At 40.9% G+C, this 12,363-nt stretch overlaps 1 protein-coding gene across 6 annotated transcripts in view; it reads left to right on the forward strand.

Moving 5' to 3' along the window:
* LOC137791988 (multiple PDZ domain protein) overlaps window positions 1-12,363 on the forward strand; it is a 44,070-nt gene continuing 31,707 nt past the window's right edge. For all 6 annotated transcript variants that reach the window (XM_068587287.1, XM_068587289.1, XM_068587290.1 and 3 more), the window contains exons 1-11: window positions 1-86; window positions 2,944-3,029; window positions 4,918-5,084; window positions 7,442-7,603; window positions 7,923-8,062; window positions 8,345-8,558; window positions 8,946-9,068; window positions 9,360-9,557; window positions 10,078-10,180; window positions 10,749-10,837; window positions 11,541-11,805. In XM_068587287.1, coding sequence (XP_068443388.1) covers window positions 3,014-3,029; window positions 4,918-5,084; window positions 7,442-7,603; window positions 7,923-8,062; window positions 8,345-8,558; window positions 8,946-9,068; window positions 9,360-9,557; window positions 10,078-10,180; window positions 10,749-10,837; window positions 11,541-11,805 — 1,477 coding nt within the window. In that variant the 5' untranslated portion in view covers window positions 1-86; window positions 2,944-3,013. The remainder of the gene's footprint in view (window positions 87-2,943; window positions 3,030-4,917; window positions 5,085-7,441; window positions 7,604-7,922; window positions 8,063-8,344; window positions 8,559-8,945; window positions 9,069-9,359; window positions 9,558-10,077; window positions 10,181-10,748; window positions 10,838-11,540; window positions 11,806-12,363) is intronic.

Raw genomic sequence — 12,363 nt, forward strand, 5'->3', positions numbered from 1 at the left:
CATCTTTAAGCCCCAGTCAGTGGCAGTGCGCCGTTAGCCGCGGGACAACAGCGGATAGGGTAGGATACCACACGCTCCACACTCATGTAAGTCATTGTGTTTCTTGACGTTTCGCTGAAGATTTTTTTTGGGGGGGGCGAGGGGGAATACTACAACAACAAACTTCAGCTTCGGCTGAGAGCCGCTTTGTGAGCTACAATGTCGCTAATGAGAGGGGAATATTCCGAGACGCCTGTCGTTGCGATGGTTTACAAAGAGAAATTTACGGGATTCAAAAATAGCTTAAGGTGTTACTTCTCTAGCTTAAACTTCATGCCGTCACTGTGAGTACCCACATTGGGCGTTTACATAAATAAAATAAACCCCAAACCAGCGATACTATGCAACTTCTTTGCCGCCTCCCTCTCGGAAGCCTGTTGCTTTTGCTCCATGGATGAGAAGGAGGAGGAGTTGAGAAAAGCGGATTGTCCCAAATGCTCTGGCGACTTTATTCAAAATACGATCAAACCTGACTGAATTTACCAGCAATGCGCATACTTGTATTGTATCAAATGCTTTATTACTATCAACATGTGTTAAATGGGTACATTCTCGGCCGACATGTCCTATTGTTTTGGAGAAGGGCCGCACGGTGCAGTGACAACCCGTTATTAGCTATCCGTGGTCACGGCAAAAGCTCACGCATGACTTCACCTTCGGTTATTTTTGGAAGCACACGCCACCTTAAAGCTCCGGTGTTTTGGGTTGAAGTCCACCGTGTAACAGCAACAGACGAGCTCCTGAGGCCTTCTGCGAATCATTACACGCAACTGCATATGTACAACCCAAAGAGGGAATCACGTCTGCCCTTGCCGGAGAATATAAACTATATAGCTTCAATACATTCTGAGGGACAGTGTGCACCAGGTCCCTGAACGCAACACACCTACACGTAGTATAGCCATTATATTGTTGTACAATAAGAAAACATATAAATCCACGTACATGGACAGACTGCTGAAGCCCAAGACCATAATTGAAGTGTTAGCCTCTATATGAATTAATCAAAAGTAAGTTTATTTCTACCCCAGCACAACAAATGCATCCTATTAATACATAGTTCTCAGATAAGTGGAATACACAGGGGCCACATATCACGCTTAGCTCATTAGTCGCTTGGCAAGTTCTAAACATTTGATGGAGCAAATGAAATGAACATAAACAAACCAGTGCTGTGGTCATCCGCTTGCCACATGTACTGTGGCTATTCTGAGATTCTATATAGGGCTTTTAATTGTCTTACCAATCTCCTTAATCGTGTAATGTCTCCCTGAGTCATACCATGCTTGTACAAAGCCAATATCTAGTCATGTGTGACGTTCCTCCATTGATGGCCTTGACACCGCTGATGACAGCATCAGCCAAATAAGAAACACTAACCTAATTACCTTCATATGTTACCATTTGGTTTCAAAGTTGCGACGTGTCAAGGATTCTTCTCTGATTCAAGCTTGTGACAAATAAGTGAACCACAAGTAATTACATGAACTATCGCAAGTTATAAATCAGATGTATGAAGCAATGAATGGCCATGAAAAAATGAGGACCTTCAATATATCTTATAAATTATGTATATTTTGAGCCAAGAAGTGAAAAAAAAAATAAAAGACCACATGAACTTTGTTTTTAAGAGAAAAACAAATCTAATTATCAACTGCCGACTGCAATTCTGACAGCGCTGAATCAAAAGGCCACAACAGGGCAACTCCTCTGATTGCAAAAACAAGCCTCATAGTAAACATTGTAAACATCAGTTTATGATCTCAATGGCTAGTTTCAAGTCTTCTTCAATTCAGCATGATGTGCAAAATAATCAATAGCAGGGGATGCGTTAGGCCGTGGCTACGTTGTGATTGGCAAGTCGCTACTGAGACGTTTTCCAGTCTTGGACTTGTGATTCTGTGTTTTGAAAGTCTGAAAGTCAATTATAACCGCTTTTGTTGCCTAAAACTATCTTTATCAGCGTTTGGTTGTACTTAAGTCCACCCTCTAGTGTCACTTCTGGATTCCGTCAACCAGGATGGCAATGGCCAAAAAGCAAGGGGGTGATGATCAAAATGCACAACTCAAGACTTCATAACTGTACTCCACAAACCAGTGGGGGACATCATGGTCATCTTAGTCTGTGGGAAATTCTTGTGGGTGATTTCACTACTTTGACATTTAGTAGACAAATAAACTTGTGAAATACTTAAGAAACTAATCCGCAAATGAATACAATATATGAAAAATAATTGTTGCAAGCGGGATCTAAAAAAGACTGTTTGCCAAAATATGCTTATGTATCACCCGAATGTGCGTTTCAGTAAGAAATATTACTTTATTTATCTATAGGAGTAAAATAGATAATCATACCTATTACTGGCTGCAGACATGTTGCAAATACTATAAAACTACTTCCAAAGTGCACTGAATGAATGTAAATTACAAATTGATAATCCATCAATAAGAGCATTAGTCAAATGTAAGGGAACTAACAACTCACAGTCGATGTGTGAACAAACAGGCAGACCACATCATTGCACTGTGGACTGAGTAAATAGCCGACAGTTCTTCAGCACAATGGGTACTCTGTGATTATGATGAAGATATTTTAGGAGATGAATATGGCTCTGATGGAATGGAAATACATTCTTTTTTTTCTCTTTCATGTTGATTTTTTTGAGCGGTTCCAAGAAGCTGGTTCAGAGAAGAATGAGTTCTTGTGCTTACTTACAGTTTGGAAGTGTGTTGTGAAGTGTACAAAAAAAACCATACATACATACATACATATATATAACAATGTTGTTGCCTGAGCTTTGAATGCATTGCTGTTGGTGTGTAACAATAATTTCAACAAATAAAACAAAAAAGTGCATTACCCATCTAAGAAAACAACATAAAACATTGTGTTGTTCTTTGCAGGCCTTGAAAATGAGAAGCGTTTGAATTTTCTGTTAATGGGGAGAAACCGCATTCAACTGGAGTTCTAAAAATGATAGAAACAATGGGTAAGTAATCACTTTTTTAAATTGTTTAATTGCTTAACTAGATATAACCAATGACTAATGCTTAATCTATTTAATATTAATTGCTAACATAATAAACTAGACAAACCACACACTAACTGTGCCTTTGTCATTTTTTATCTAAATTTCTTAGATAAGTGTTTTTTTGCATAAGGGTTGGGTTTAGTCAATTGAGCGTCCGTCTTTGCTGGCTCGGCATCCGTATTTGGCTTCTGCTGTGAGTTTCTCTCAACCAGAGTAGGAAGCACTGGATTCAGTTCAAGGCGTGGGTACTGCCAATGTTGCCATATCTGATAATGTTGCCATATACTTGATTGTTTGTTTGTCCCCATAGATATGTATGTGTCCAACTGTCAAACATGGAGCCACATTGCTGCTGCCAGCTTCTTTTGTTTAAAGCTGTAATCAGTAGTTACTCTTAAGACTGGCATGCGGACCAGAAACATACTGTACAACCTCACTTGAGCAGTGTACAGTTACAAGAGGGATTTATATCAAATTATTTCTCTATTTGAATGGACCACTGTAAAGGAGGGCAGCTTAGACTGTAACACGGTACAGAGAGAGGACTGTGGCTTCACATAAGACTAGGCAATTTATAAATGTGATAATTATTGACTTTCAATGAAATTGTATTGTGACGAAATCATATATCGAGATAATGTGATACACAATTACGTCATCTAAGTGAATATTAATATGCACATACTAACTAAAATGTCCATGTATTAGTTTGCATGCATATAAACAGTCAGTGCATAGATGCACATGTCGTTATTTCTTTCTCTATAATTTGGCCATATAGCCCAGCCTTGTGCCACACACACCTCTCCGTTAAACGTTGCAGATTCATGACATTAACCGTTAAAATTACATGGTGCTAGCTAAATAAAAAATAAATAAAAATTAAAATAATTTCTATTGAAATTTTCCTCATACTTAAAATAAACTGTATTCGGAAGTACAGAATGAAATATAAAATATAGGAATCCAATTTTGATAGTGCCATCCTTATGCTCAGAACACCCTGTCTTTTGGAACACACACAAATGCAAACAGATGGACACACACACATACATGCCACGCTCTGGGGGGGAGACAGACTCCTCATTATGCTAACTGTGGTGGGGGCAATGAAAATGATACAGTTACCTCCAAAGTACAAGTGGCCAACAGCGAAGAAAATACCTCTCTGAGACCCCAGTGCTATTGGCTTGTTTACAACCTTTGTTCAAACAACAAAGCTTCTAAGTGCAAAAAGTGCTTTGGACCTCGTGCACGCCCTATTAGGTGTTAGTCACAGTTGGTGAGCTTCGGAAATTGCTTTATTTTTGTCCAGATGACGTTGGGCTGGCCCATCCTCACTAACAAGCCGCTCTGGAGTTGCTCGATTGTGGGGCTTATGCAGGGTCCAGCAAGCAAACGGTGCAGGGCCTGGTTCTTTTATCTTTTCCTGCCGATACCCATTCAATGCTCCTGTGAAACCCCACATTGACACTAAAGGCGAAAAAGGGAAACATTACTATGCCGGAGACAGATAGTGTGAGTTGTCTTCCTCTGGTGCAAACATGATGCTCTGCAATTTCTTCCTTCCTCGTTGCTTATTTACATGTCATTGTACTCATATAAGTCAGACGTGTTAAAATGCAGTATGGAACATAGTATATTATGAAAAGTGAATTGGATTCAAATGAATACAGGCAGCTGTGTCCAAACACCCCTCCTGGACTCACTATCTCGCCGTATGAACTGATAAAAGTCTCTCTCCTCATCACCTCTCTCCACCTCTATCTCTACCACGTCTGCCTCTCCCTGCATCCACTCCTTCAATCTGGCCGTTGCTGTCACTGAAATATGCGACGGCTTGCAGATACACAGCGTGCCTTGCAGGCGGTGGAGCGTCTCCAGGCCAAACTGAAGGAGCGGGGGGAGGTGCCCACTGAGGAGAAGCTCAGCCTGCTCAAATCAGTGCTCCAGAGCCCCCTCTTCCACCAGATCCTGGCCTTGCAGAAGTCTGTCCAGCATCTCAGAGACCAGGTAAATGGATAATGATTTGACGGTGTCCGCTTTTTGTATTATTTATAATAATGCAACAAGCGCGACAACAGGATTCTTTGATCAATTGCAACTTTACATTTTCACGTAAACAATGCAGTACTCATTATTGTAAGCCGAACCGGGCCATTCTTAAATTAAAATGACAATGCTGCATACAAATGAGTGATGCTGGGTTCCTAGAGTACCGAGGCCCCGTGGAAGGTTACACGGTTATGGTCATTTAGAGTTCTGCATCATTAGTATATATGAGTACAAACAGCCAAAATGCCAGATGGCAGCATCACACTTTGTTAGCACAGAAGTAATATAAACAGAAGTGGTCATGTTTAATAATAAATAGGAGCTTGTCTGTCTATTTTTATTACCATGATGTTGGAGGAGCTGGGGCTGAGGCAGGGGTGCCAGCCATAGTTATTGTGTTGGTGTATAGAGAATTGCTGGAAATCTTGCACACAATGTAAAAAATTGAAAATCTTGTATAACCTGTATGATATAAAGTTTTTTTTTCCATATCCTCCATACTGCCTTTATCTTTCCGGCTCCTTGGGTGACCTCACTGATTCTGTTTTTTGGCTCACCCCCACCCCTTTAAATCTCCATCCCCAAATAGTGTTGCCTCTGTGGACAAATTACTGTCAGCATTCACACGAGGAAGAAATAATATGTGTACATGAGCAGAGATACTTAGTCTAAGTCAGGAACTCTTTTTCAAGCTGATTCTCTCCATTAAGAATAGAACATTTGAGTTGAGGGAAAGAGCTCTTAAGTCACAGTGGAAAGGGGCCAGGGTAAGCATTTGAGAAATACAGACGAAAATATTTGAGCTATGCAGTGGGAGGCAGGGATGCTCGAGCTTTTTACCCCATGTGGAATTTAGATTATTAAAGCCCTGCTGGCATTTTTGTGTGCTGGTGATTTAGCTTATTTCAAAAGAGGTACATTCCGCCTTCTGTATGTGCGTGTTTGTGTGTGTGTGTGTGTGTGTTTGCTGATGTATGTGTTTTACTAAGTCAAATTTATCAAGCAACCATTCATCCCAAATTCCCCTTCAGATTTCGAAATGGACCGATTCCATGTTGTAAAAAACGATGGAGACTTATCTTTACAATCTGCAACAAGTCAGTATTTTTAAAGAGCCTCCAAACCCAACTTCACTTGTTTGGCCCCTTTAAACAGAACCAATTTGGAGAGAGGATGTGTTTTGTTGTGAGACAAGAGCCAGACACATAAACACACACACACACACACACACACTGTCCGTCTTCTAGCTCCGCTAGTTAGGCCTCGCACAGCCCATGTCGCTATGGCGACAAGGCCCCACTCTCCAATGAGAACGAGGCCACTGTATGAAGTGGGGCAGAAACAATTTCTTAAATGTGCAAGAACCAAACTGGAACTTTAATCCTCTTAGCCAGGCCCCAGCTAACAAAGCTCATGCATGAGGACAGCAACTTAGCAGCATGCTACGCTAAGTTAGCCCGGCCCATAGGGTTTTGTTTGCAGTTGCAGCACTAATGTGTCCTGTCCAATGCCGTTTTGTTTCTCAGGACTAATCTGGGACTGTATTTAAAAGGGAGGCATGACGTACAGTACGTGTTTCCAAAGCTGAAAGTTGTGCAGTCAACTTCCCAAAATTCAAATACGGAAAGTCACAAGGACAGCCTCAGCTTGGCAATGCCATATGCCAAATGGAGTGTTTATGAAATTATTGCTGTGTTATATCCGTCCTTTTAAATCCAGTTCAGATGGCCATAAACATTATGCCCTTTGGCTAATGAAATTGGAAAAACCCTGTTTCATGCAGTTGTCTCATTCATGTAATTCATCTGTCACACAAGTAAAGTCATTGCAGTAATTAAAACCAACGCATAGTAAGGCATCCAGATGGCCAGTGATGCTTCTGCGCCCCCCCTCCCCACCTCACATGATAGAAATATTCTATTTGGAGCCTACTAGTCATTGTTGGAACATCAGCTCAGAGCCATTATACCCTGAAGGATTAGGCAGCCGTAGATCCAGCGAATCATTGTGGGATAACAAACTATCTGTCATCCCAGTGGTTCCAGACACCGGGACATCAGGGTTTTGGTGTCTGAAATTAAACTTGTTCAATGTTTACATCCACAGGAGGAATAAATTGGGATGATGATTGTTTGACTTTTAATCTTTGACTGAGTTATCGCCGGTACTTGCTGCTCTCTTCAAGTGCATTTTGCAGAAATTCAACTCTACTATGTCGCCGCAAACAGACATCACATTGAGACATTTAGTTAAAATTGCATATTAGAGTCAGTGACACATGACACACTACATGTTCATTTGTTCATTTTTTTCAGGAGAGTGTCCAAGTGTCGAGTGGGAGTGACCTCAGCGATCACGTAGCAGCTGTCAAACCCAATGGCGGCCATGCTCCCTACTCAGACCTGTCAGATTCTACACTCATCAATGGCAAGACTTCGTGTGACGAGTTTGAACACCTCGTTAACTCCATGGCGCAGGTATAGACAACTGTAAAGCCAGAGCAATCATTGTGCAGATCACTTCAACACACTCACACAAGTCAGCACCTCATCTTTAAACAGGTACATTAGATTGATCAGGTGCTTCTTAACTCAAAACAAATATCTGAAGATGGTCCAAGATGAGAACTACAGGCTGCACACTGCATTATTTTTTCTCTTAAGGGCACCTCAGATCGACTTCTGAATGCAGCCTACGGCTTTGTTGCTTTAGTGTATCAGCACAGAGCCAAAGTGTGTACATATATATACTGTATGTGTACATGTGTGTGTGTGTGTGTATGTGCCTATGACCCAGGGGCGCTGCATGACACACGTGGACCTACAAAAGCCAGTGTCAGGAGGTCTTGGCTTCAGTGTGGTGGGCCTGAAGAGCGAGAACCGAGGAGAGCTCGGCATCTTCATCCAGGAAATTCAACCGGGAAGTGTGGCTCACTGGTATGTACGACTCAACATGCCGTTCTTGAAAGGTCATAGCAAAGTCAACGTTGCAGAAAAACATATTGTTTTTTAATATATATTTTGCTGAGACTGTGGCTTTTAGGTTTTTGCTTCAAATTAACATTTTCATGTCATGAATGTTACTCCATTAGCAACATAATATTATTCAATAATTAGAGGCCGATTTTGCGGAGATATCAGAGGCTTAGACACCATTTAGTGTACCACACTCCTCTCTCTCTCCCCCACTATGACACTCCATGCTCCCTTTCCTCCCAGTGATGGGAAGCTCAAAGAAGCTGACCAGATCCTAGCCATCAATGGACAGCTGTTGGACCAGAGAGTGACCCACCAGCAGGCTATAGGAATCCTTCAGAGTGCGTCCGAGAGAGTGCAACTCACTGTGGCGAGAGGACCAATACCTCAGCTGGCCAGTCCTGCGGTGTCCCGCACGCCCTCGGCTGCCAGTACACTGTCAGCAAGCTCCAGCGCGGTAAAGATACATTCTCACGCTACAGTCATGAATAATAACCTGCATTTGCACAGCCACTTGCCAATATTGAAAACACGAATTGTGCAAACAGATGTCGGCAAGGAATGTGGAACAGGTACACCGTGTGTCAAATATTCTTGTGGAGACATAAAAAAAAATACGCACTCATCCTCACTTTGCCAAAGTGTGTAACGCGCTGATAAAGTAAAGCTTTGCAACCACTACTGATCCAAATGCATTCTTATAATACACTAGACAACAATAGTTTTAGTAAAAACAGCATCTGCATTATTCGTTCATGAATGATCAAGGCTGGATAAATACAAGTATTTTTGTTAAACATTCCATTGATTGGCTTTATTGATTCATCTCTTTTACTACGCCTAGTGGCAGCACGTGGAAACGATTGAGCTGGTCAACGATGGCACCGGACTTGGCTTCGGTATTGTGGGAGGAAAGACCACCGGGGTTATTGTCAAAACCATTCTTCCTGGAGGCATAGCTGATCAGGTGATGGCGTTAACGCATCTCTACTTTCTTTGGGGATTTTCTTTCCTAGTGTTGAGCATTGTTAATAGTTGTTTATACAGTGTTTCCCATAAAATTGCTTTTTTATTTTTGTGTCTTATGACACTTTCAGTGTTTTGGAGAGACGGCTCTTGTCAGTTAGGTGTAATGAGAATTGCAAGCAAGCACATAATTAACTGTCACTCTTGTCTTTTATTTGGTAGCGATAGTGTCACTATGGGCTCTATTAAAGCAAAACAGACTAAGTCAAAAAACATACTTTATCTACCGCAGGACGGACGGCTGCGCAGTGGGGACCACATCCTGAGAATCGGAGACACTGACCTGTACGGCATGGGCAGCGAACAGGTGGCCCAGGTCCTCAGGCAGTGTGGCAACACCGTGAAGCTGGTGGTCACCAGGGGTCCTGTGGACGAGAATCCCTCTCTCTCTGCCGTCATGCCTGTGGTGCTCCCCACTGTCAATGAACAGGTAAGAACCACATATTTTGGATACAAATTCGTACAATATGGAAATGTTTTACATTAAAATTGGTTGAATTATTTGGAGTATTGGTAAAGTAACTCAGTTTCTCTATAACATGGTCAAGATGATGATTCAGAACTACAGTTCAGGTCCGTCGTCTCCAGTTTCTTACCTTCGACAGCCCTGCATGATTGGAAACAGCAGGTCGCCTGTGACTCACATTGGAGAGCAAATGTCGCTTCACTTCCTCAGAAACTGCACTCAAAAACAGCGATCTCATGGCTATTCACAGTACTCAACCCTATTTAAACATGAATGAAATGTAGTGGCTCGCTATATGAATGACATCATACAATTTTTATTGCACACAAGCTGTGTTTTTTATGGCTTTTAGGTTCAGAGCACTGAAAGAATGTATTTTGGTGCCCATGTGGTGCAGTCGGATGACTTCAGTGCCATGACTTATCATTCTTTATTTTTATTTTGTTATCTGTGGATGTTGACCACACCATTTATCTTTTCACAGGGCTATGAGGAAGAGAAGGATGAAGCATTTGACGTGAGCCTTACAAAGAACACCCAGGGACTGGGGATCACTATTGCTGGCTATGTTGGAGATAAAAATGCAGGTGAGAAATGGCAGCCTGTCTTTTCAGAGTAGATGGCCATTTCAATTAAAGTGTCATATTGATGATTAATTACTTCTGCGCTTCACTAAATACTCACATAAGTTGCAATGATTCATATTTTTCTCACCTATAATCAATGGATCTGGCGTGAAATATGAAAGTGGTTGCTAGCTTTTTGTTTTAAGTAAATCTTAGAATTCCAATCAGTTGGACAGAAACACAACATATATATATATATATAGTTTAATATCATATTTTCACTTTGATGAAATGTAGAAATAGGCTACAATAGAATGGGACCACAGACAACCTGTTGTTATAAAGCTGCTTCATTAAATGGAATCAAAATGGCCTTGGCTTATAAGTTTTTATTTTTGAAGGGTAGCTCAAGTGCACTTCTTTCATCACATGATTTTTTACGAGTTGTGTACTATAATATTAAAACATGCTCACTAACCCTGACTTTTAACATCAAATGAGACATCTGTTTGCTTTTCTCCTTGGATCTTAATGTCATCATTCATGGCTATGTTCTTTCCATCTCCTTAATTGTTCCATACTTCCTCAGAGCCCTCTGGCATTTTTGTTAAGAGCATAACAAAAGACAGTGCCGTAGATCAAGATGGCCGTATTCACGTTGGAGACCAGATAATAGCTGTAAGTATCCCAATTATGCTCTTTGTAGCTATTACTATTTTCTCTGTCTTCAGTGGCATGAGGTAAAATATGCAGTTAATGTTTAATATAATCTATTATAGTAATCACATTTAGTCAATGGAGGGAAATTCTGAAATGCAAAATTAATAACTGATAGTTCATTAAGTATTTTTTGTCCCTGTTACTGTGAGTATAAGACTTTTATTAGCACACTGAGCAATTACGTGTTTCGTTTCATTACTGCAGGACATTAACAATGAAGTTAAACTGTGTAATTTCGTGCGTCATTTGAAACACAAGTTAATGTTGCCCTTTGTTTCCTAAAGTCCTCACAAACTCTTGTTTTTGTGGTGTATTGATGTTCACGTGTGTCTGATGGAAGTCTGTTCTTAAACCTAAATGTTAATGTGCTTTGGGAACTTAAGAACTGCATAAAAACACCTAATTGACTGAATTCTTTAAAACCAATGCCTTTTTAACCTGTCCTAAATGATGTAAATAAATTAAGTTAATGGCTGAAGTAGATGGGAATAGTCATGTTCAGCACCCTTCTACGCCTGCTGGTGTTTATAATCACTTTGATTAATGTTGTTTTAATTTCTCCTCTGTCAAACAAGAGTATGAATGCCGATTCACACTCACAATGTCAGCACAAGTTGCTCTTGTTTAAATACATGACCTCACGAATGATCGCCCTCTGCAGGTCGACTGCATAAACATCCAGGGATACACCAATCAGCAGGCAGTGGAGGTGCTCAGGCACACAGGCCAGACAGTTCACCTTAAGCTGATCCGGCGGGGCTTCAAGCCTGAGGAGATCCCCCTTAATGTGGTGCCTGTTGTCATCGTCCCGTCCCCTTCTACCGTCACCACCACCACCACCACCACCATGCCCGCCACCGCGGTCGTCACCACCCCGGTTGTGGAGCTGGAGCTGGAGAGGAAGAAGGCTGAGGAGGCTGCTCAAGGTGGGAAGGATGAAGTGAGAGGAATTTAATGAGGACAGATGAAAACCCATTCCTTGTTACTCATCACCCTGTCAAAAAAGTTGTTATTTGATATGTAAATGTGGCTCAGACCGGGGTTTTTATGATGCAGAAAGAAGTGACTCCAAATGCAAATTTCCGTCACTTTTATCAATATAGTTCAAATACAGAAAGAGCATATTCTCCCGCATATAAAAGCACTAACTTGAGTCATACTGAAAGGCAGTCCAAATTGATGTCAACATTGTGATTTATTATAGAAAGAGAAAAGTGGCCTGCGACTGAATATCTAGCAGATGTCAGTATTATTCTCCCGATTTATTTATCTGTTAATATCTTGATTAAATATTTTTCATTTATTCTAGAATAAGAAAGATTGCCGCCTACTGAATATGTAGCAGGTGTCAGTATTTTTCAACAGAAGTATTTATTTGTTAATATCTTGATTGAATATTTCACATTTATTATAAAATAAGATTGCCCTCTATTGAATATGTAGCAGATGTCTGTATTGTTCTTCGGATTAATACATTTTTCTAA

This window comes from Clinocottus analis, unplaced genomic scaffold (assembly GCF_023055335.1).
Source record: "Clinocottus analis isolate CAN_PGR_092001 unplaced genomic scaffold, fCliAna1.0.p SCAF_21, whole genome shotgun sequence".
Lineage (NCBI taxonomy): Eukaryota > Metazoa > Chordata > Actinopteri > Perciformes > Cottidae > Clinocottus > Clinocottus analis.